The sequence below is a fragment of the Candoia aspera genome, chromosome 4, assembly GCF_035149785.1.
Source record: "Candoia aspera isolate rCanAsp1 chromosome 4, rCanAsp1.hap2, whole genome shotgun sequence".
NCBI classification, from domain to species: domain Eukaryota; kingdom Metazoa; phylum Chordata; class Lepidosauria; order Squamata; family Boidae; genus Candoia; species Candoia aspera.
The window spans coordinates 110,348,006-110,369,741 of NC_086156.1; the positions used below are offsets into that span (position 1 = coordinate 110,348,006).

Here is a 21,736-nt window from a genome sequence, read left to right on the forward strand (position 1 = left end):
GCTCGTGCTTCCTCGTCCACGATCCGCGCCGCCGCTGGGGCCGGTTCCGTCGGTGTGTCGGCGGGGGTGGGTTGCCGGTGGGGTTCAGTCTCTCTCGGCCGTTGGTCCGCTTCCTCCGCCGTCTGCTGGGTGTCTCCATCGTCCTCCTCCGTGCTTACCGCCGTTGGGCTGTCGCTCCACGCCCGTTGCTGGGGTGCGATGTGGGGCGCGGGGTTCTCCGCTGGTTTCGGAAGGTATGTTGCTCCCTCCCGTGGTCGGGTTGCCTCCGTCGCCATCTCCCCTTGGGGTTGGAGCTGAGGCTCGGGTTGGGTCGGGTGGGTGTCCATGGCTCCGGGAGTCCGTGGTGCCTCTGGCCTCGGTCGGTCCTCCTCTGCTTCTTGCCGTGCGGCTCGCCCTCCTTGTCCGCATCGCGCCGGCCTCATCTTCCTGGTCTTCTTGCCGTCTACTCCTCCCGCGGCTCGTTGTCGTCCGGTGGGGCTCGGCGAGGCTGAGTTTATGACTCTCAGCTTTATGTCATGCGCTGCCTACCTCCGAATAATGCTCAGACACTGGTTCTGTGGAACAGGCTCTGATTTATTCACAGTGTAGGTACAGTATAGGAAAAAAGCTGAGAGTGACAGGAGCGCGCCGGTGCGGGGTTTAAATACCCCGCGCCGGTCAGCGCCCCCTCACTCGTGGTTACGTCACCCCTCTTTGTCCAACACGTTGTCCTGCCGGTAGGTGAGGGGTTGCGAGGCCCCGCTGGCGTTCCGGGATCGCCCATCATCGGTTTCTCTATTCCTCCGGTGATTGCTGTCAGCTGGGCGATCTCCGTTGCATTAGCGCTAACAGCTTGGGTGTGCCTCGCGATCCGTTTAGCCATTGTTTCTTGTCCTTCCGTCTTTGTCAGTTGATGGCTACTTATCTTGAGCCCCTTCCCCTGTTTCCTTGCTATTGTCATGTGTGCCATTGCGCTGATGTCTTCAGCTCAACGGCACTCATGACAGCTGACTAAATCCAATATTTACTATGAAGTAAATACTGTACTCACATTGCAGAAAAAATTCTGCAAAATTAATCCCAAATACACTTTTTTTCCTTGTGAACCAGAAAAAGAGCCTCTTCCTTGTAAACCTACTATGTTACACAGGTTTACTTGACAGTAAACCTGACTTCCATGTAGAGCAGGATTGGGAGGTTATGCGAAAGATACCTGAGTTTCCAGCATTAAGGTGACCTGGGTCATCTTGAAAAACTAAGCGGAGTTTGTATTTGGATGGGACATCCCTAGAAAATCTCAGGGCTGTAGGTTAGACTGGAAAATCAAAATATCCATAAAGAAGGTAAAGATAAACTATTTCCATTTGTTTCTAAGAAAATGTAATGGGGTGGATGAAGACACAAGGGTTTGGCTTGTACTTCAGTCTGGGAACACAAGATGTTTGGCTGTTCTGTAATGTTTTTTCTTTCTGCCCGATTCCCAGGATATATTGCATGTGCATTTTGGTGAATAGAGCACTTGCTATCTTGCACAATTTTTTGTGTGTGTTGCCTTTATTAAGGCGTTCTTTGAGTTGATAGAACCAATCAAAATGTTACCCAGCTATTATTTGTATAGATTTTAAGGATTTTTCAAGTTGGTGACCCCCAGATACCTGAAACACCTGGTAGGCAAGCCATTTGGTCAAAGATGCTATAATAGTGTCTCTTGATTTCAAAACTTTAGTTACCTCTTCTTCAATAGCCTTGAATATTCAAAGATGGCTGCCTCTCTATTCCATCTGAAACCTATTCCAAGGCCTACTGTAATTTGCTGGTTCGATTTATCCTCTGTCTCCCATTCTGAAATCTGTGTTCCTAGTTCCATGTTCCTTTCTTGCCAGAGAAGCTCACACAGAAATTATGGTATCTACCTTTCTTAATTTCTTCTCTGGCTTGAGATGTTGCAGTATATGGTTCCACCTCATCTTTTCTCCGTAGCCCCATCCTTCTCTCCATCTCATGAATCAAACACAAAAGGGATTTAATGTTTTGCCTTTGTTTCTCCGATAGTATCATCCTATTCTACACATTTGTGAGCCAGGAGGTGGTGTCCATACCTTTCCCCACAGGTAAGCATTGGTTCTGTAGGGTGGTGCAAAACAGTGGTGGATTTACGTTTTAATACAAATTGACCCGATTCACTCTTCTGCACCAGCCTCCTGGAAACCAGTGATGGGCTGTTACCTCACTTTTCCAAATTTAGCAACGCTGCCTTCAGCTGCAAAAAGATGTGTGGAAATGGCTGGGCTAGGGGAAATCACTCACAAAAATATAAGGTGGCAATTGAATTTCTATTTGGGTGGACTTAAAGTAATAAAATAGCAAATTGACGTGGTAATAACCTAGACAAAAAAAAATGAGGTTGGAGGCAGAAGAATGAGAAATCAAATTTCGCAGGGCTGCCTGTTACTTTGGCACGCAGCACAAGCTAACCTGGAACCTAAGAAACCCTATTATGATTTAACGCAACGTGTGAAGCCAATCTCAAGAATTTGCAGGGGCAAACAGTCTGGCTGAGTTTAAGGAGACAATAGGAAAACATTTTTCTGTTAGCTGCAAAGGGCTGGGGAGTCTTGTTAGCTTTTCTTTATGAGAAAAATTATTCCCTCTCCTGCAAGGGGCTGTACGGACTGAATGTCAGGACCGCTACTTTTGGATATGGCTGGACAAGTCTGCGTTGGGGCAAAGCTCGTGGAGTTACAGCGTCTTCAGTAAGTAAACAGGCTGGTAAGGATTCAAGCCTGCTTGAGGTTAGGTAGGGCTGACTAGTTTCTAAGAAGCAGAAATATTTAGTGCGTGCTCAAAGGCAGACTGACTTGCTCTTGAGCTGAACTCAACTAAAATGAACTCTGGGTTGTCTCATTGTGGTCCTAAGATCTTGGTGTAGCCTCAAATGCCAGTTTGCCTTCAGGACTTCCTTTGATATCCACCACGTACCATATACTCCACCCTATTTCATTTCATTTCATTTTCAAAAGGAAGATCGCAGGCTGTAACAACCTATTAGCATAACCTTTATTTCTTGAAAGTGCTTTTTTGCCCTGCAAATACCCCAGAGGCATTTGTAGAAAATAAACATGATCGGGGAGTGGGAGAGAATGGCTGTAAGCTGAAATGCAGTGCTTGGTTTGGAAGTTTGTTTCCCTACCCAGGAAACAAACTAAATAAATGCAGGGGGGAAAAAACTAAATAAATGCAGGGGGTAGGTAGTTCCTGGAAAAGATAGAAAGGCTGTGGGGAGCTATTTCAGGGGTCTCCTTCCAGTTTTGTGTTTCCTGTGACCACCATGGCAGCTATTTTGTGAGAGTGCCTACAGCATGTTCTCAAAAATCTGTGTGGTCCTATTGTCTTAAAGAGGCTGGGCATCCCTGTTCTATAATGCGGTTCATTAGGATTGTATCAAGCCCAGCCGGTGGACTGGGGAAAGTTTAAGTGATTTTAAAGGAGGAGATACAGTTGGGGAACTTTGTGTTCCCGTTATGAACTTGCTAATTTACTTATTTCTCAATGCTTGTTGCTTCCCTCCAGTCCATCAAGATTCTGGGAGGTTTATAATACTGAGCAATAAAAAGAAAGACGTAAACCCAAAGAGAATACAAAATGAATGAGTCTAACTATAAGGTTCACCTGGAATCGATCAGAAGCAATGGAATGATGGATTACAACGGCCTTTAGGGCCTTGTACAGTGCAAGGTGGGAGGGGCCCCAAAGTATCTCTGCTAGAGCCTGCTCCAGAGTTTGGGGTCAACCATGGAGAAGGCCTGAAGTCTCATCCATGTGATGGGAACTTCACAGGACAAGAAATACAAGGCCTCCCTAGACATTCAGATTGAATGGTTAGCATCACTTCTGGTCCTGTTATTTTCTGGGGGCTAATTTTATTTATTCATTCATTCATTCATTTAATTTGATTGAAGGCTCCTCTTCTTGCAAGACAAATGGTGTTGGTATGGGAAACCACAAGGGCAGATGATGTTACCAACTGCTTGGATCATGGACTTGTTTCTTCCTTTCCCTAGATGAGCTTGGCCAGCGTATCTCTGTGACCGAGCGCATCGCTACCCAGTGTGGGTTCACCCATGGGATTGACCTATATGGAAACCCAGAGATCCGTATCTCGTTCCTGGCTTGTTCCATCCGCAATGTGGTAAGACGTTCGTGCTGCCCTGCTTGAAGCTGGGCTGGAGAGTTTGTAAACAAAGATGGTTGTCACAGATTGTGCTGGAAGAAGGGAAGTCTTTCCCAAGAAAGCAAAGGCCCATTCAGACTTTGGGAAAAGCAAGGACCCCCCCCCCCCGCAAAAAACCCCATAAGCCATTTTAGGGATATTATAAACAAGATGCCCTCAAACCAAGCTTGACTTGTAGTGATTGCATTTCGACAATTTTGGGGCAGCATTAGAGAACTAGTTTCTTATTGCCTCCATCTGAGGTATCTTTTTAAATTCCCAGTCCAGCCTTAAACTTTTGAATTCCCTTGTGGTCCCTCATCCAAGTACTAAAACTCTCATCTAAAAGCAAAGTTCCTTTCCCTTATGTTCTAGAGCTAACGAGAGCTGAGGATGCTGAGGTAGAGTCAAGTCAAAAAGAATGATGGATCCAGATCTCCAGGCCTAAGATTCCTTCCAAAGCCAGGTTCTCCAACACAATTAAGACATTTTTTTCACAGCACATACTCTTCAAATTCCCCTTCCCAGTTTGACCAGGATTTCAGCCTCCAGCTCCAGGTGGAAGTAACCAGCCTTGATAACCTAACTGCTGCTTATGAAGTATCCATGAATTGTCCCCTTGGTGCCCCATGGAGTCCTCGTGAGATTGTATGTGAGGAAAATTACATGGAGGTGGGTAAAATAAGAACACACACAAGCATATTGATGTAATTCTATGTACCAGAGTGGAATCTCTCCTCGGTTGGATTAAATCAGTTGTTTGCACACTACTTCAGCATGCTCTTTTTTTAAATATATAGCATCTTTGTATAGATACTGAAAAAAAGTTAAAAGATATGGTAATAGTGCAGAAGACATAATGGAGTATTTGCTCCCACCAACCTCTACAGCAGGATCTCAACCAGGGTTCTGTGCCACCCTAGGGTTCCACAAGAGGTCACTAGGGGTTCCCTGGGAGATCACAATTTATTTAAAACATTATTTCAAATTCAGGCAACTTCACATTAAACAGGTAAGCTTCATTCTTTATTTTTAGTTTAAGAACACTGTTAATGCTTATATACAGGCCTACTCATGAAACAAATATAATAATTTTGTAACTTCTGGCCTATATTTCAGCCTGAATGTGCAGTGGTTGCCCGAGGCCTGAAAAATATTTCAAGGGTTCCTCCAGGGTCAAAAAGTTGAGAAAGGCTGTTCTACAGTATATCAGCCCTTTGATGACACTAAATTGCCTTCTATTTCATGTAATGCTTTGTAGACTTGTAGGCTCCCATTTTCTTCCATAGTGAGATTTTTATAAAGCTAAACTGTCTTGGAAGTCCTTCTAGAAGAGTTTCACCCAACCTGGGGCTTTCCAGATGTGTTCAAACTGCAGATTCCAGCAGCCTCAGTCTGGGGCACCCAGTGGGGAAATGTTCTTGTAGATGAAAAAGGCAAGGAGAGAAAGTGATGAGTGGCGTTACACATTAGCCCCTTGTGTGAAACTAGCTATTGTAATTTGTAAGCCATGGTTGTGCATGTTGTGCAAACTCAGCCAAAAGATTCTTTCTCTGTGGTGGCACCTGCTTTCTGGATGTGGTCTCTGCCCCCTCCCCCAAGTATTTGTGTGGGACCTACAAGGGGGTCTTCAGAAGGACCTAAAAGACTTCTGTCTTCTCCCATGCCTTCCCTGAATGAGTAGGTGAGCTGTTCCTGATTTTTTAATGAATGCCTTATGTCTTTCTTTCTTAAACCTTTTGCTCTCAGGACCCTTCCCACTTTTAAAAATTATGGAGGACCCCTAAAGAGCTTTAGTTGGTATGGGTTATATTAATATTTACTGTATTAAAAATTGAAATTGATGCATTTGTAGAATATTTATTTATTGAATCATGTAAAAATAACCATATTAAACCCATTGCATATTAACATAAAATATTTTTCATGGAAAAAACCCTACATTTTTTAACAAATACAAAATAATAATGACAAGAGTGACATTGTTTTCAATTTTTGCAAATATCTTCAGTATCTGGCAAATAATTTTAATTCTGCAGACCCCTGAGAGGGTCTTGGGGGACCCCTGTGAGTCCTCAGACCACACTTTAAGAAACGCTACCTTAGATCAATTATGGTCTATTAATTTTACGGTGATCCATGTGGAGAGAGGATCTTATGGAAGTGGTACAGAAGTAAATGTTTAATGAAAAAGAAACCCTGGCTTAATATAATATGGGAAGCAGGTTTAAGCCTTCCTATTGGTAGATACTGCTGTATTTCTGGAGCCTGTACGCTTAAAATGTTGAAAGTGGCTAACTGTAACTTCCAGCACCGTGCTGGGAGAATGGTTTTGTGCAGCTAAACTACCCTTTGGGAGGCAAATTTCAATCTGGAAGAGACTCCTGTCCACCAGTCCTTGCGGAACAGAACCATTCCTGTGGGAAAACCACAAGGTTAAATGTGGAAGCTGAACATGGATGTAGGTGGAGAGGTGGGTGTTCAGCTGCTAACGTTGCATCCACTCCAGGTCTCTGTCCGGCGGGCAGTCCCAGGAATAGCAGGCGAGGCCTTGAATGAAGATTGGATTGCAGCGTGGCCTGTGGTAAGGATGCTGGACACAGTGGTTACAAAGTTGGATTAATGTTGGGGCAATAGAAAGGGGTGGTTTGGTGCTCTTCTTTTATGTAACTAACTGAGCATTTTCTAAAGCTCTCAAATTATATTTGGATCCAGAGCCATCTCTCCCTCGGTTAGGGTAATGCCACCACCAGCCAGTAGACACTAAAATCCTCCAGGTGTGTGGACTTCAACTCCCAGAATCCTCAGCAATGGCCCCATTGGCTGGGAAATTTACACATCTTAAGGATACTTAATTTAGAGAAGGTGGCACCTCTTTGATCTCATTTCTTTTTCTGGAGAGATAGCACGACAGGCCCTTATTAGGATTCTGGCTTTAGAGTTAGATGCAGCTGTATATGGGTGAGAAGGAGACATCTTTGCTTCTGGCAGCTCCAAGTTTTGGGCGGCAGGTTCTGCCTGTAGCCTTAAGCTCCACAGCATCCGTGTTGGTGGCTTCACTGATCCATGAAGCAGCGTTTTGATACAACCCACTGGCAGGACTCTTAATAAACGCCTGCATCTCCTAGAAGAATCTGTAGTACACAGTTAATCCTACTTCAACAGAACAAGCACTGCATTCAATAAATATTGCATGCAACACAATTCTACAAGAATTGCAATTTCATCAATACCTAAAAACATCTTTTCTTCATAAATGTAAGCCTAAAGCAGGAACTGGACATCTGAATGTGTCTGTCCTTTTTTTTTTAATAAGAATTTTATTAAGTCTAAAGCAAAGATAAAAACTACTATAAAGCAAAAAACTAAAAAGTAAGAAAAACACAAGATGAAAAAAGGTTTCTTGAAGATTACATAAAGAAGTGACTCCCATATATTCCCAACAAGAATATACGACAATTTCCATAATCAATCCCTTAATCTATATCAAACCAAGATCACATTATTTCTATGAATTATTCCATTGGTACATTACAAAAATCACTCAACACCATTGCTATTCCCCATATATATATATATAGTAAACAAATATATAAACCTCCAAATCAGCTTCCCCCCCAAAGAACATTTAAGTATTTCCTTCCTACCACTATTGTATATATTTCTGATCGCTATAATAGAAATCAAACTATACAAACATTAAAATTGTCTACTTTTGTACTTAATACTATAACAGTCTTAACCCTGTTGAACCTAAAACCAAACATTTATTTATTCATCAAATTTTGCCACCACCCATCTCCCCCCAGAGGGGAGAGATTGAATTGAATGTGAATTGAATATTATTGAATGTGTCCTCCCTTCTTCTTCTCCTCTGTGTTTGCCCTTGCAGGCCCAGGGGGCTATGAACCAAGTGTGGCAAGTGGTCTTCCATTTCCAGAATGGCTCCCTGCAGGACATGATGGCCACCCAGGCTCATGCCTTGGGCTATGGCTTTAATACCACGGCTACTCGTGTCCTCTTCCGCACCCCTTATACCACGCAGCAAACTGAAGTGGCTATGGTAAGTGAGGGGGAGGTCCAACATTTACTGACTGTAGTGCTGAATTAAGATTCAGAGACTTAAGATCCAGGACCAGAGAGGGAGCTGAGATGGAAGCTGGGCATTGCTTTGAAAAGCCTTACACCTTGAGAGACTGTACAACTGACTCTGGTTTGGATCTCACAACAGATACATAAGGCTAAGGTGTGGCTGGTTCATCTGCTGCATGAACTTAAAGTGGTTCGTTTATGGTTGAGTATTCTATGATCAATCCAGTAAACCATGTTTCAGTTGATTATGGGTTCGTGTCCTAGCCATGAAGAGCACAGGTTGCAATGTTTTGACATCTCAAATGATCATTCCATTTTGCCTTGCATCCATGGTAGTCAAGCATACAAGCGGCGTGATGGATGCGGGAACAGTGCTGAAATGGTTTAAGAGATGATTCCCTCTCTAGATGTGTGGGTCCCTAGTTTTGATCGCATGATAAAGCGTGGTTGATCAGCAGACTGGAGTACCTGGAGGAAAAACATCCTGAAATCTTAACCAGGCCTGACTTGTTAAACTACATCTCTTCCCATTGCAAAATTGTTAGGAGGCCTGACTGAGTGCGACCTGACTCTGGGTATGCCGATTCTGAGAGGCTATGAAGCATTTCCAGCTCAGGAAGGCCCTTGGCCAAAGGACACATTGTAGGATGGGTGATTCTTGATATCATGCCCTTCTATATGCTGGAATTTTTAGGTGGGTCCATTGTTCCACCCATTAACATACTCCCCAATCCAAACGAGCTCTGGCTGGCTTACACAAAATTGCATCACTCTCTCCCAGCTGGCTTCTCCAGAACTGTTGGGACTGCAGTTCTCAGCCAAGGTGTAAAGGCTGATCTTGATCCCATCTTGCTTGGTTTTGGCACCAGGATAAACTGCGTCATCTGACTGTTCCTTCCACCGTAGGTGCAGGGCTTGGAAGTGGAGGTGGCCCGAGCCACGGTCTTCTATAAACAGGCCTGGATGATCCTAATGGTGGATACTGCTGTTGCATGCCCTGTCAGTGAGTCACTTGTCTTTTTTCCCCCTATCTCTTGATATCTAACAGATGAAAACATGGTACTTCCCTCTTCCATCCTTAAATCATGCATCATGGGTAAACTATCCCTCCCTCCCCCCCCTCCCCCAGTCTGTCTTGACTCTGAGCAGTTTACAAAATAAGAGAATAAAAACAAAGATACCCTAAAAAGAGCAAAGTCCAGAGAAACCAACAGCCATCTAATAAACCAAAATACCACGCAAAGGGTCCATCACCCCTTCTAATCCAAGGCCTTGGAGAAGAGCTACGTTTTAAGAGCTTGATCTTCCCAACAGGGTTTTACTCAGAACAGCTATAATGTGCACCCCAAATTACAGATGTCCCTGCCAGCCTCCCAAAAAGAGCTGATCACCCTGTTGTTGGCACTGCACAATTTCAGCTTCTTTTTCCTGCAGACCCTCCCACTTTCACCGCCACCACGTTTCGCTGGACCACTCCACGGATCATGCCCTCACTGGTGGCATTCCCCCATCAGTATGAAGATGAATCCGTTGAAATGGGTGTGGATGGGCGCAGAATTGATAGGACCACAATTGTGCAGAACGGATACATCTTTTTGACGGATGCCAACTTCATCAGCATCACAGTACCAATTGGAGCTGCAGGAGGACTCACTGAGGTCAGTGCCGAGAGAGCTCCTTTTCCTGGGATGGACTGTGTCCCGGGGGGTGGGGGAAATCACTGTGAAAGCCTTGCAAAGCCATCAAACTTTTCAAGTTGTTGCTTCTTATTTTTTCCTTCCTGTAAAAACATAAATGTCTCGTTCCTGGATGGAGATACCTTTGCATCCCAGCCCCAAGCTTTTTGTGCCAATGACCTGTGCATCATATGATGGTGCTGCACTTAAGTTGCCTGATTTCTGCACCGTGGCAAAGATACTCACGGGAATATCTTCCTGTGCAAGATTTCACCAATGACAAAATGTACAGATGGCAGTTTTCCACGTCACTGAGCTGAAGATTTTTCTGGTGAATGACAAGGCTCTGATGAAAGCAAAACCAGTCCCCCAGTTTAGTGTGGCTATTGTTAGAAGCCCTTCTAATAATGGTAAAGATCTGGGGACAAGCTGATGCAGCATCTTCTCTGCATTGGCCACCAAATTGTAGAATTGCCCTCCAACAGGGATATGAAAATATCTATGGAGTAGATGTCCCATTTGTTGGTAAATACATCTATTTAGGAGAATGGGTTATTGATTTTTAGTAGCAATGTTACAGGTAGTCCTCGCTTAATGACCACAATTGAGACCAGCATTTTGATTGCTAAGTGAAGCAGTCATTAAGTGAATCCAATCAAATTTTACGACCTTTTTTGCTGCGGTCATTAAGCAAATCATGGTCATTAAGCAAACTATGTGGTTGTTAAGTGAATCAACCGTTGATTTTGCTTGCCAGAAGCTGGCCAGGAAGGTCGAAAATGGTGACCACGTGACCATGGGATGCTGTGACAGTCTTAAATGTGAACCAGTTGCCAAGCTCCCAAATTTTGCTCACATGACTGCAGGGACACTGTGACGGTTGTAAGTGTGAGCACTGGTTGTAAGTCAGTTTTTTTCAGTACTGTCGTAAGTCTGAACCATCACAAACAAATGGTCATCAAGTGAGGACTACCTGTATTGAAAGTAGGATATCTCATGATATGTTCGTGTTCATTGAACCAGTTTTATCTTGTGAATCATATTAAGATGGGAAGTAATTCATTTTAAAAATAATATATTGCAAGGAAGGAGCTTCTGAAGTTGGATGGTAGGAAAGAAAACTCCTTGGGCTGTATTAGAAATCACCAGCTCTAAGCACAAGCGGTAACAGAATTCATAACAAGCGACCTGCTAAATGAGATCAACGTGTTCCGTCCAGCATCACCAAGGGGAATCTCCTAAACAAGGAGTGAAAATTATAATGGAGAGTCTTCCCAGCTTGGTGTCCTTTAGCTGTGCTGGAACTGCAGTTGTACAAAATTCACAGCAGGCATGACACTTCAGTCATAACTAATCATCATCATCACCATCAATAGCTTAATTCTTCACACACATACATAGAGGAAATGTCTAGATAACTAAGGATTGATCAAAGATAGAAAGCAGAGGCAGAAGATTCCAGCAATTCCTTGTATACAGGGTAATATGTTTTGGGACACCTACATCAAGAAGATGCTGCTTCTGGTTTTCAGGTCATCTAGACATTTCCTCCATGTGTCTGCATGCTCACAGCTCGGATTAATGCTTCATGTGGCTCCCTCAAAATCAGAGGAAGGAGAATGGATGTGAATTCTGCAGGATCTGCAGAATTGTAAAGATGGGAGGGGGTGCTATAAGCCAGTTTTTTCCAACTTGGGAAACCTTCCAGGTGTGTGGACTTCACTGGGTTGCTGGCTGTGGAATTCTGGGAGTTTGACTCAGAACCTGAAAGGCAGTTGAGTCTAACTCAGCGTAAGAAACCTGGAGCACCTTTTGGACATGACTGTTGTTGCTCAGGAAAATGGCTATCCAGAAGTTCTCTATTTCCCAGTCCTATTTCCAGTTGTTGGGATACATTGATGGGGTCGCCACATCGTGCTACATCTTAATTAGTTTAGTCATGATTGAATGAATAAGCCACACTGGGTGAGGCTTATGCAATAGCTTACAAACCACAATAGCTGCTTTTGCACAGCATGTGAAAGCCAAACCAAACCACATTAGCTTGTCCCGTCAACCCGGTCTTTAACCTAATCTTTCAGGCAGGCCACTCGGAGTGCATAATGTTGGTCTGTTTCTTTCCAGAGTGATGTGATCAGCAATCATTATGGTACCACCTATAGCATCAAACTCCTTTTGGACCGCAGATGGCGAGGAGATGAAAGTGACCAGACTCGTCATCGCATTTTAAAGTCTATCCTCACACCTTTTGCCCCTCAGGTGCCGGTGCTTATCAACAGTAAGCTTTGCATCCTGTCTGGCTTTTCCTAGGCCAGGGGAGCAGGTGCTGGGAGCTGTGGGATGGATCAGAGGCTTAGGCTCTTACAGGTAGTCCTCACTTAACGACCATTTGTTTAGTGATGGTTCAGATTTACAACGGTGCTGCAAAAACTGACTTACAGCCAGTCCTCACACTTAACGACTGTTGCAGCGGTCACATGATCATGATTTGGGCACTTGGCAACCAGTTCGCATTTATGAGCTTTGCAGTGTCATGTGGTCATGCGATCGCCATTTTTGACCTTCCTGGCCAGCTTCTGGCAAGCAAAATCAATGGGGAACCGCATGATTCGCCTAACGGCCACCACAAAAGTTGTAAAATCAGGTCAGATTCGCTTAATGACTGCTTCACTTAGCAACCAAAATTCTGATCCCAGTTATGGTTGTTAAGAGATAGCAAAATGTATAGCAAAATGTAACATCTCCTTTAGGCTGAGCTCTCCTCAGAGTCCTTTTTTTTTTTTTTTTGCTTACAGTGTGCAAGTGCTGGTTTTCCTTTCCAGTTTCCAGTCTCCCCTTGGCGTTTCTGGTGGTCCCCTTTCCTATTCTCAGACAGGCCCACAGTCTATTTAGCTTCTGAGTCCAGACAGGTTCAGCCATGAAGCTCACCTATCGAAGGCCTAGGCAAAATACTGGACACAGTTCACATTAGTAGCCTGATACATAACATTTGGGAGAGTTTGGGGGGATGTCCTTAGCCTTGTACACCTTTCTTGAAGGCAAAGGGATTCTAGAGTAATTCTGGGGCTGATTCATGCCGCATACTGGTCTGGTTTTGTTAGAAGCAGTAGCGTTTGCAAAGGGCAGGGGTCAAAAAAGTTTAGATCACAGTTTTTCCGACTTGTCAACTTTAAGATACATGGACTTAAACTCCCAGAATTCCCCAGCCAGCAACTGGGGCCCCACCCCTTTTTATTTTCAAAAGGGGGTGCTATTTCAATTGGGAGGCCACCTTTTCATTTTGTTTTTTTATACTTCCCCTGTGGACACCCCTGGAGAAGGAGATCTCTCAGAAATACTGGAAAATACATCTGGAAAATTGTCCGAGGCTTAGATCCCTCCAGCTGAAACCTCTGGTTCTCTTTAGACACAGTTCCAGAGAGAGGCTACTTTGACGTCAGCCTAGGGAACTTCCTACCTGATGTGGAAGTGACTGCGGTTGCCATAGGTGGCAAACCCTTAACGCCACCGGCACTCGAGGGACATGGCTGCAGCCTGGAGGAAGTCCTCAACCCCAACAACACCCGAGTCTTCATTCTCAAGGTCCCTTTCTCCAACCCTCTGGTGGAACAGAAGGTAAGAAGGGAAGTTGCACGGCAAAGTTCAGGGGAGAGCTTTTGTCCAAGTGGCAGAAGTCTGCAGCTTTGACTGATCGTGACAAGTTACTAGTTTTTATTTATTGCTCAAATGGGTTGATCACACCAAGCTTGCTGGGTTGAGTTGCGCCAACCTTTTGCAGAAGATAGTGTGATCCTTGGACTCCTTTTAGGCAAGCCGTTCCTAAAGTCACACCCTGCAGACATGTATGACTACAGCGTCTCTAATCCCCAGCCATTCAGGTTGAGGGATAATGGGGTTTGTTGACCCTATCTGCCAATGAGTTTGTGTGGCTAAGGAACTCTTTTCTCTTGTAGTATCTGTATGGCAACATCAGGAGATACACTTTACACCTTGAATACATCTTTTTCCTGCCCCCGAAGGGCAAGTCATTTACCCATCCTGGAGTGATTGAATGCGAAGTCCCTGATGTTGGTGAGTCTGCTTGACCAAACTGAACTGGAGTGCTTAAAGTCATCTCCAGCCAGGAAGGTGGTCTTTTTGGCCAAGGATGGGTGGGACCATGTAGCTTTGGAAGGGAAACTTCCGATTTTCCCAACTTTAATGCTGCTTCCTTGATCATCTCCACTTTATCATGCCATACTTTCTGGATCATGTAGGGCAGGAAGAGAGAAACAGAACATAGAAGTGAGAGAATTACCTTATTTTTAAAATCATTCCCTGTTGGCAAGGATATTTCAATATAAAGGCAGGATAAAAAAAAAATAAAAAAATAAAATTGCAATGTAAACTAGTGACATTATTAACTGGTTATATTTAGTATTTATCTTTTTCCCCAAATCATATTGGTAATGTCCCTCCTCCACATTTAAAAATAGTGTGGCACAGCTAGTACTGTTGGCTGTTCTCCAATTTTCTTGAGGGCATTGTACCTTTAATTAATCACTTCCTCTGTTTTTATCAAAGCAGTGATTGGAAAAGATGCTGCCAGGAACAAGGTTTTAATTAAAGTTGTAGTGGGACTCTACTGAACATAACTTGCTTTTTAAACCTTTCAGAAAAAACTTGGCCACCATGACATGCATTGTATATAATAAATACTATGGCTGCATTTGCACATGATTCTAAAAGATACTATGGGTTTAGTTGTCTTTAGCTTTGAATAATATATGAGCTTAGCCATTGTGGTTTGTAAACTGATCTATGGCATGGTGGACAAGCTAAACCTCATGTAGATCGAAATCCCCTTTTCCCCTTTTTTTGTGACCCTGCCATATCATGTAATTGTGCCGCCAATCTTGTTGGATATTTACTGAAGATCTGAATCAAGACTTCTACCCTTCTGAAGCTAGAAATTCATGAAAATGGCCATACCAACAGAAGGACAGGCAGCGTGATGTGGCGGTTAAGATGTTGGTGGGGAGATGTTCATTCAATGTTATCCTCAGCCGTGAAAGCTCGCTAGGTGACCTTGATCCATTTGTTATCATTTAGCCCAACCTATCTCACAGGGTGGTGGTTCTTATTGTTACTTCCCTAGCTTCTTGAGATCCAAGACAAAAGGAATGAATAAAATTGGCCTTACCCTGTCACTAGCAAGCAAAGAAACTCCCCTCGCCTACAAATAGGAAAAATTGGGATGGTAGCCCCACTCAACACTTCAACATTCGCTTGCCCACTGTGATTCTCCTTCAGCCTCTCCCTCAAAACATTGTGTATCTTCTGGCCATCAAGCATTACCCCTTCTGGTTTACATCTTATGGGAACCAGGCCACCACGCCTTGTTCAACAAACCGTCTTAAAATCAACCCTAACGGAGCAGGAGGTATGAAGCTGACCCAGACGCTTTCTATTTTCCTTCTTGGACCTGACTGCTCCCGTTGTCCAGTTCTTCCAGTGTTTGAGGGCTTTTGCGAGGCAGGACAGATTGGCTTGGTGATGACCCGCGGGAATTTGGATCGCTACTGGATTCCTTACGTGGGTAGCCTTCAGCTGACAAACGAACTAGCAGTATCCCAGAACTACACCGTTCAAGATGATGGCAGCTACTTCTACCTATTGGTGCCATTCTTGGCTACTGGCTTGGTGTACGAGGTATGTTGGAGACAGAAACTCAGCAGGAACCCTGGTTAAAAGAAGTGCTCCTGAGCACAAGTAGAGTGTGAAGGAAGGATGTGTATTACTGATTTACTTGCTTCCCTCCTTACTGGGGCTTATATCTTGCTCCAGTCCAGCAGGCCTCTAAGCAGCTTCTTGTGGGGACTGCTCTGATCTTGGGCAGGACCCTAGTCCAAATAAAGGGGGCTACAACAGAGAGGTTTGCCTCCTTGGGTCCTGTAGATGATAGTCTCTTAGGAAAGAGACCTGGAGTATGAGCCCACCTTGCTCAAACTTATTGGATGGGCAGAAGCTATTGGAGATGGATGGTCCAATAATATCCAGGTCCTGAGCTAAAGTGGGGCTTTCAAGGTGACTTACGGTACATCAAGTCCAATTCAAAAGAAAATGCTCCTAATATAGTTATCTTGAGTGGAGAGTATGACTGTAGCCAGCTGTCAGTGCTAACAGAACCTCGCTAGATTTGAAGTAAAAGCTAAACATAATTCTTAATCTTTCATGATGATAGAAAAGTCCCACTTCTACCTAAACTACAGCCAATACTTGAAGGGCTGTTACAAGGAAGAGGGTATGGATTTATTCTCTGTAGGGTGGGACGAGTGGAAGGAAGCTTACAGAGGGAGATCTAAACCTGAAATAAGGAAGAATTTCCTGACCTTGAGAGCTATTAAGCAGTGGAACAGCCTCCCTCCTGGAATCACTGGGCTCTATCACTGGAGGTTTTCAAGCAAAGGTTGGACAGCTCCATAGTGGTGGGATGGTCTGAAGATCCCTGCCTTGGGCAGGGGTTGGACTAGAAGACCTTCTGGAAGATCTCTTCCAACTCTCTGATTCTACGAGAAGGAAACACAAAAGGGAATCACAAACTTCCTTCAGTGGCTTAAACCCAGAGAGCTATTTAACTCATCATAGGCTAAGAGACAAAGGGGATTAAGGGAATCCTTCCCCTTAATTGTCTCTTCTCATTTGTCCTGGTCAAAAGGTTCTTAGGTGCAAAGAGATGGTTCAGCTCCCAAGGTCAGCATGCTGTGTTGGGATGGAACGATCTCCAACCTCTGTCTTTCCTCCATGGCTCAGGATATCTCTCTCCACGGAGTTACTGCTCGGCTAGATTTCAGCCTGCGGGATAACAAGACACTGCTGGCAATGGTGGATTTCTCCAGGTCTTGTATCTTCCCCACTGGAAAACTTCTTGGTGAGTCAAGATGCATTACGGTAGCTGGAGCATCCTTTTAGTGATCTGAAAGAAGCAGGCCTAAGCAGACACACTAGGATCCTTCAGCCCCAGGCAAGGTTAGTAGAAAAGTCCTATTTTCACAAGGGCACTGCAACTTTTTATTTCATTTTCATGGTGTTGGGTGTCTTTAAGACTGAAACTAACCACCAGCTCAGCAAAACCATCTAGCAAGGCCTTTCTTCTTTATAGCCCTCTGTCTCAGGCCCCCAAGGAACGGTCTCTACACATTCCCTCCTCCCAAAATCCCATCTGGGGCTCCTGTGAGATCTTGTGCAGGATTTTTGCATTGCCAAAGCTCATGATGCTGACAGTCTTGCAAGATTTCAGCCTTTTTAACATTACAATATATTAATTTAATTCTGGGAAGTGGTGCTTGCTACTATGAGAGATTAGGGATCCCTGTTTATAAACTGCAGACCCATGGCTTAAACACCCTCTTAATATTTTGACTTCCTTGCTTCTTATCCCCTATCTACTTTTTTTCTTTTTAGTTTTCATCTAATGAAAAGTTCTGAAGCACTCCAAATTTTGCACCCTTGTTTGTGTTTAGTCTTGGTTGGTCCTAATAGATATTTCACCCAGTTTGGGATGTTTCTTTTTAGCATGCTTTACAACAGTCTGTGCTGCAGGATTTCTTCAGTATGAAACTTCATTTGTGAAGTCTGTGCGTTGATTAATATAGATTCCTGTGGTTCTGTGTGTCGTGTCTTTTGTTGAAAGCTGCCTGAAATTCTTCTTTTTTCTGAAGTGGCAAGATAAGAATCCATAGACTCTAACTGATTGTGTAGGTCTGCTTTTGGAAATAAACTCTGCAAGGTGAGAAGCTCTGGATTAAATGACTTCTTTCCCAGAGTTGCTGGGAGTTGGGCAACATATAAATTTAATAAATTATTATGGTTGGTTGCATAGTCAGCCAGATGTTTAGACTGGATTTGGCATTTTTGTCCACCTATCGAGTCCTTCTCAAGGACCTGGGTTAGGCAGATGTTTTTTTATTATTATTATTATTATTATTATTATTATTATTATTATTATTATTATTATTATTATGCAGTATGCCTTTCCAATGGAACCATGACTGCTACCATGCTCAGCTTAGACACCAAACCAGAGTTAAACCCCAGGAGAACCCATCTACGGGATAAGAACTGTAGGCCGGTAGCAGCTGATGAAACCAAGGCCCTCTTTACTTTCCCTGTGGCCACCTGTGGTACCACCAGAACAGTAAGTAGGAGTCTTTTGAATGTAGTTGGTACCCAGGATGGTGAGGAAGTGGGGTGTAGGGCAGCTATTTATTTATTCATTCACCCACCTGCCTTTATTATTTTTATAAATAGCTCAAGGCAGCGAACATACCAAATACTCCTTCCTCCTCCTATTTTCCCCACAACAGCAACCCTGTGAGGTGAGTTGGGCTGAGAGAGAGTGACTGGCCCAAGGTCACCCAGCGGATTTCATGCCTAAGGCGGGACTAGAACTCACAGCCTCCTGGTTTCTAGCCACTAGACCAAACTGGCTTTAGTTTAATCTAGCATATGAACATCCAAAAGAAAAACAGTCAACAAAGTCACATAGCCCTGGGTGCACCACAAGGAGGCTAGTCTACATTGCACCGAGTTGGGCTGAGAGAGAGGGACTGGCCCAAGGTCATCCAGCTGGCTTCCATGCCTCAGGAGGGACTAGAACTCACAGACTCCTAGTTTCTAGCCCAGCACCTTAACCACTAGACCAAACTGGCTATGAAACAATGAAATGATGAAACATAAACCTAACCAAAGAATAAACACTTGTTCCATGAGGTTTCAGAAAGGGAGGATTTCAAGGTCTGGGGATCTGCTGGCTTTTTCTGCTGGATCTGCATGTCAACAAGGAGCCCTTCTGCAGCTTCACCATTTCCATTACCCCTCCAAGCCCTGTGAAACAGTTTAGAAACAACCCACACGCATTTTCGAGACAGCTGATTTTTGCTGAAAACGCAGCGTGAGCTGATACAGCTTTCTTTACCCATCCTCATATGTATTTAAGTACTTGGTAATTTGAAAAAAACTTAGTGCCCAATGGGAGCTATCAAAGCATTTTCCAATTTGGGAGATGTTAGTATTATGGGCGTGGGCGAAGGAGGCTGGAGTCTCGCCAGTAGAAAATGTCATGCCGTTCAAGATCAATGGAGTTCCACCACTTCAGGGCAAAGTGGAAGTAACTTATTTCCTGCTGATCTGGAAGAAAATTGGCCCCACCATGAAGGCGTGGGGCCAGAAGTATGACATTGAGTCAGGAGATGTCCCAGCCTTTAAGATGTATTCTAGAACAGTCCTGTGTCAATGGGGCTCTCTGTGTGACCTCCAAATCCAACCATATTGGACTTCCTTATTAGTGCGAAAGGTTCCTTTAGAATCTATCATAAAGCAGGATTGCCCCTTGGTGGTGCATTCTGAGATGTGTTCAGCCAACACTTCTGGTGAAGTTAAATGTTTTGCCTTGTGTTTCTTGCCTGTCCTCCTCCAGTTTGACGGGAACTACTTGGTGTATGAAAACGAAGTGATCTTCGAGAGGGAGATGATTCCTGAAGCAAATCCTATCATTACCAGGGATCCTCAGTACAGGTAAAAGGCTAAAGTGGATTCTCCTAAGGGAAGATGGTCCAGCTGAGTCAATTGCTGGCTATTGCAAATTGTGCAATATTTTGAAGGAAGTTTCCATGGCCCTGCTTTCCTTTCGGCTCTCTAGACTGACCCTGCGCTGCCGTTACCGGCTGAATGAGACCCTTCGAGTATGGGCACAACGGTTACTGAAGGAATGGGTGGCCCCTGGGCCCTACCCCCATGGTCTCAGAGGTAAGAATGACTTCCCCTGCGGAGATCCTTGACTAGGCCTTTCCTGGAGGTGGCTGACATGGCTTGATCAATGATGCTGCTGAGGGAGGACTGGGTGGTGGTGCTACAATGCTTAAAGTGTGGGTAGTGCAACTGTTCCCTGCCCCCAAGAAAAGGCTTAGAAAAGGGCCATGCTTAGTGTGAAGCCACACAGTTCCATCAAGGAGTACGCTGTAATAGAGACTGAAAGCAATCTAGCCACCTCTGTTGGTGTTCATGTTCATACACTGTGCTAAGCTACCATGTCACTGCATGAGCAAAAAAAAAAAAAGTTTGGGTCAACGCCACATTACACCATCCCAATCTCATTCACCAGCTCCGGCTTCCCCCATGGGGTTTTGTTCATTTTGACTTCACCTCTTGGGTGATCCCAGTCATTGTGGTTTGTTGAATAAACCACAGTTAACCAAGCCACAGCTGTCTGAACCAGAGTGTAGTACCTGAAACAAAAGCTTGAGGTTCTTTCCAGATGTTCCTGGACTGTAAGCCAGCCAACGGAGGCAAATTGTGAGGGATGCTGGGAAATATAGTGCAGATCTTCTGCAGAGCCAGAAAGAAATGGCCCAGAGAAGTCTAGTTCCCAGGCCGCCTCCTGTTGCTCACCCAGGGTATGCTGGACCCTGTTTCTAAATAGTCGAAACCAGGCCCTTTTCAACATCAGTGACTGCAGGGCAAGGGAGTGGCTGTGCTTTTTAATCCTCCTTGCTACAACTTTTTTTGAACTTGCCTCTTGCAGCATACCAGCAAAAGAGAGCTGCACATGGACAGACCGTCTCCCAGCTAGCAGGTGGCGCTTCAACAGGTGAGGCTTTGTTGCTTTCCCTGAAAAATGAACTCAGTGATTGAAGGCATCAGTTTTTCTTCTTTGCATTTGTGCAGTATAAGATTCCTGGAATTTCCTGGGTGGACGTAGAGAAGAACTGGAGCTGCACAGATGAGTTTTTCTATAACCGTATTGTGCCTGGAGCTCAACTGTGCTAAATTTGTTTGAAACTACACAAAATATCCACCTTCCATATCAATCATCTCTTACTTCCTCCAAATCTAGACAATCGTTGCTGCTGCTGCTGCTTTTTTTTCTTTTTCTTTTCTTTTTTGCTTTTTATCCCCAAATTCATTCTTCCATCATTTTTTTCCTCCATTTTAAAACCTGCCTTTTCAGGAATAGAACGAAACACTCACCCAGAAGCACCAGCCGTCATCAGAAATGCTGATAAAGCAACTTCAAATTGATAAGCTGGGAATGTAGGAGTGATGTTCTAAAATGCACCCCCCCTCCTTTTTTCTTTCTTTCTTTCAGGAGAAGCTACTATTTGGAAGTATGGTGCCTTCGCTTCTCCGCCTTCTCCAGTTAAAAAGAATAGGCAATGAGAAAGGCCTGGGAGTGTTAAAAACAGGACAAAAAAGATCTGACACTAGAAAGCGTGCTTGGTGTCTGGTGAGCAGATTGAGGCTTCTCTCCTACCAAGCACTGATTTTATACTTTTATTTCTTACAGATGCAAAGGGGAAGACATGGCTTTGGTTCCTAGCTTTCGGTATGGCTCTGTCAGGGGTAGCAGCTACAGCTGACACCATGCTGCCTGTCCAATTATTTGGCTGCTGAAACAACAATTAAACACACCCTTGGATGTCTTACTGCTCCGTCTTTCATTTGGATACTAAACAAGTCAGAGGAAGGGTTCCAGCAGGCGCACCAAGTCGGTGGCTGCGTTTGCGCGACAATCCGCAGCGGCATAAACTTGGTTAATTTTATTCTTGGCTAGCTTTGGTGGCAGAGCGTATTGGGCAAACCCAGCTGGTTTGGTTAGTTTATGATTCAACGTAGCGCAGAAAGTGGCTTGACTTTGTAGCCAGGAGAGCAAGTTGTGCAAGCACAGCCTGCAAAGGGCTGGATCGGAATGTTACAGTTGCACAATTTTTTTTTTATGCGTGTGAGAACATCATCAGCTTTG

General features: G+C 44.3%; 1 protein-coding gene across 1 annotated transcript; it reads left to right on the forward strand.

Moving 5' to 3' along the window:
• The first annotated feature begins 1,179 nt into the window (after positions 1-1,179).
• LOC134497051 (uncharacterized) lies at positions 1,180-21,396 on the forward strand. Its single transcript, XM_063302766.1, has 18 exons — positions 1,180-1,211; positions 2,032-2,090; positions 4,041-4,168; positions 4,718-4,861; positions 6,699-6,773; positions 8,082-8,252; positions 9,188-9,284; positions 9,716-9,939; positions 12,082-12,235; positions 13,364-13,572; positions 13,911-14,028; positions 15,443-15,648; positions 16,750-16,867; positions 17,964-18,133; positions 19,415-19,512; positions 19,637-19,743; positions 20,519-20,584; positions 21,281-21,396. Exons 1-18 carry the CDS (start codon positions 1,180-1,182, stop codon positions 21,385-21,387), a joined length of 2,283 nt encoding a protein of 760 aa, XP_063158836.1. The 3' UTR covers positions 21,388-21,396.
• Positions 21,397-21,736: the final 340 nt, after the last annotated feature.

Coding starts and splice junctions, on each gene's coding strand:
- LOC134497051 (XM_063302766.1), top strand. CDS start 1,180: ATGCGAAAGATACCTGAGTTTCCAGCATTAAG. Junction 15,649..16,749: donor CTACTGGCTTGGTGTACGAG/GTATGTTGGAGA, acceptor TCCATGGCTCAG/GATATCTCTCTCCACGGAGT. Junction 18,134..19,414: donor CCTGTGGTACCACCAGAACA/GTAAGTAGGAGT, acceptor GTCCTCCTCCAG/TTTGACGGGAACTACTTGGT.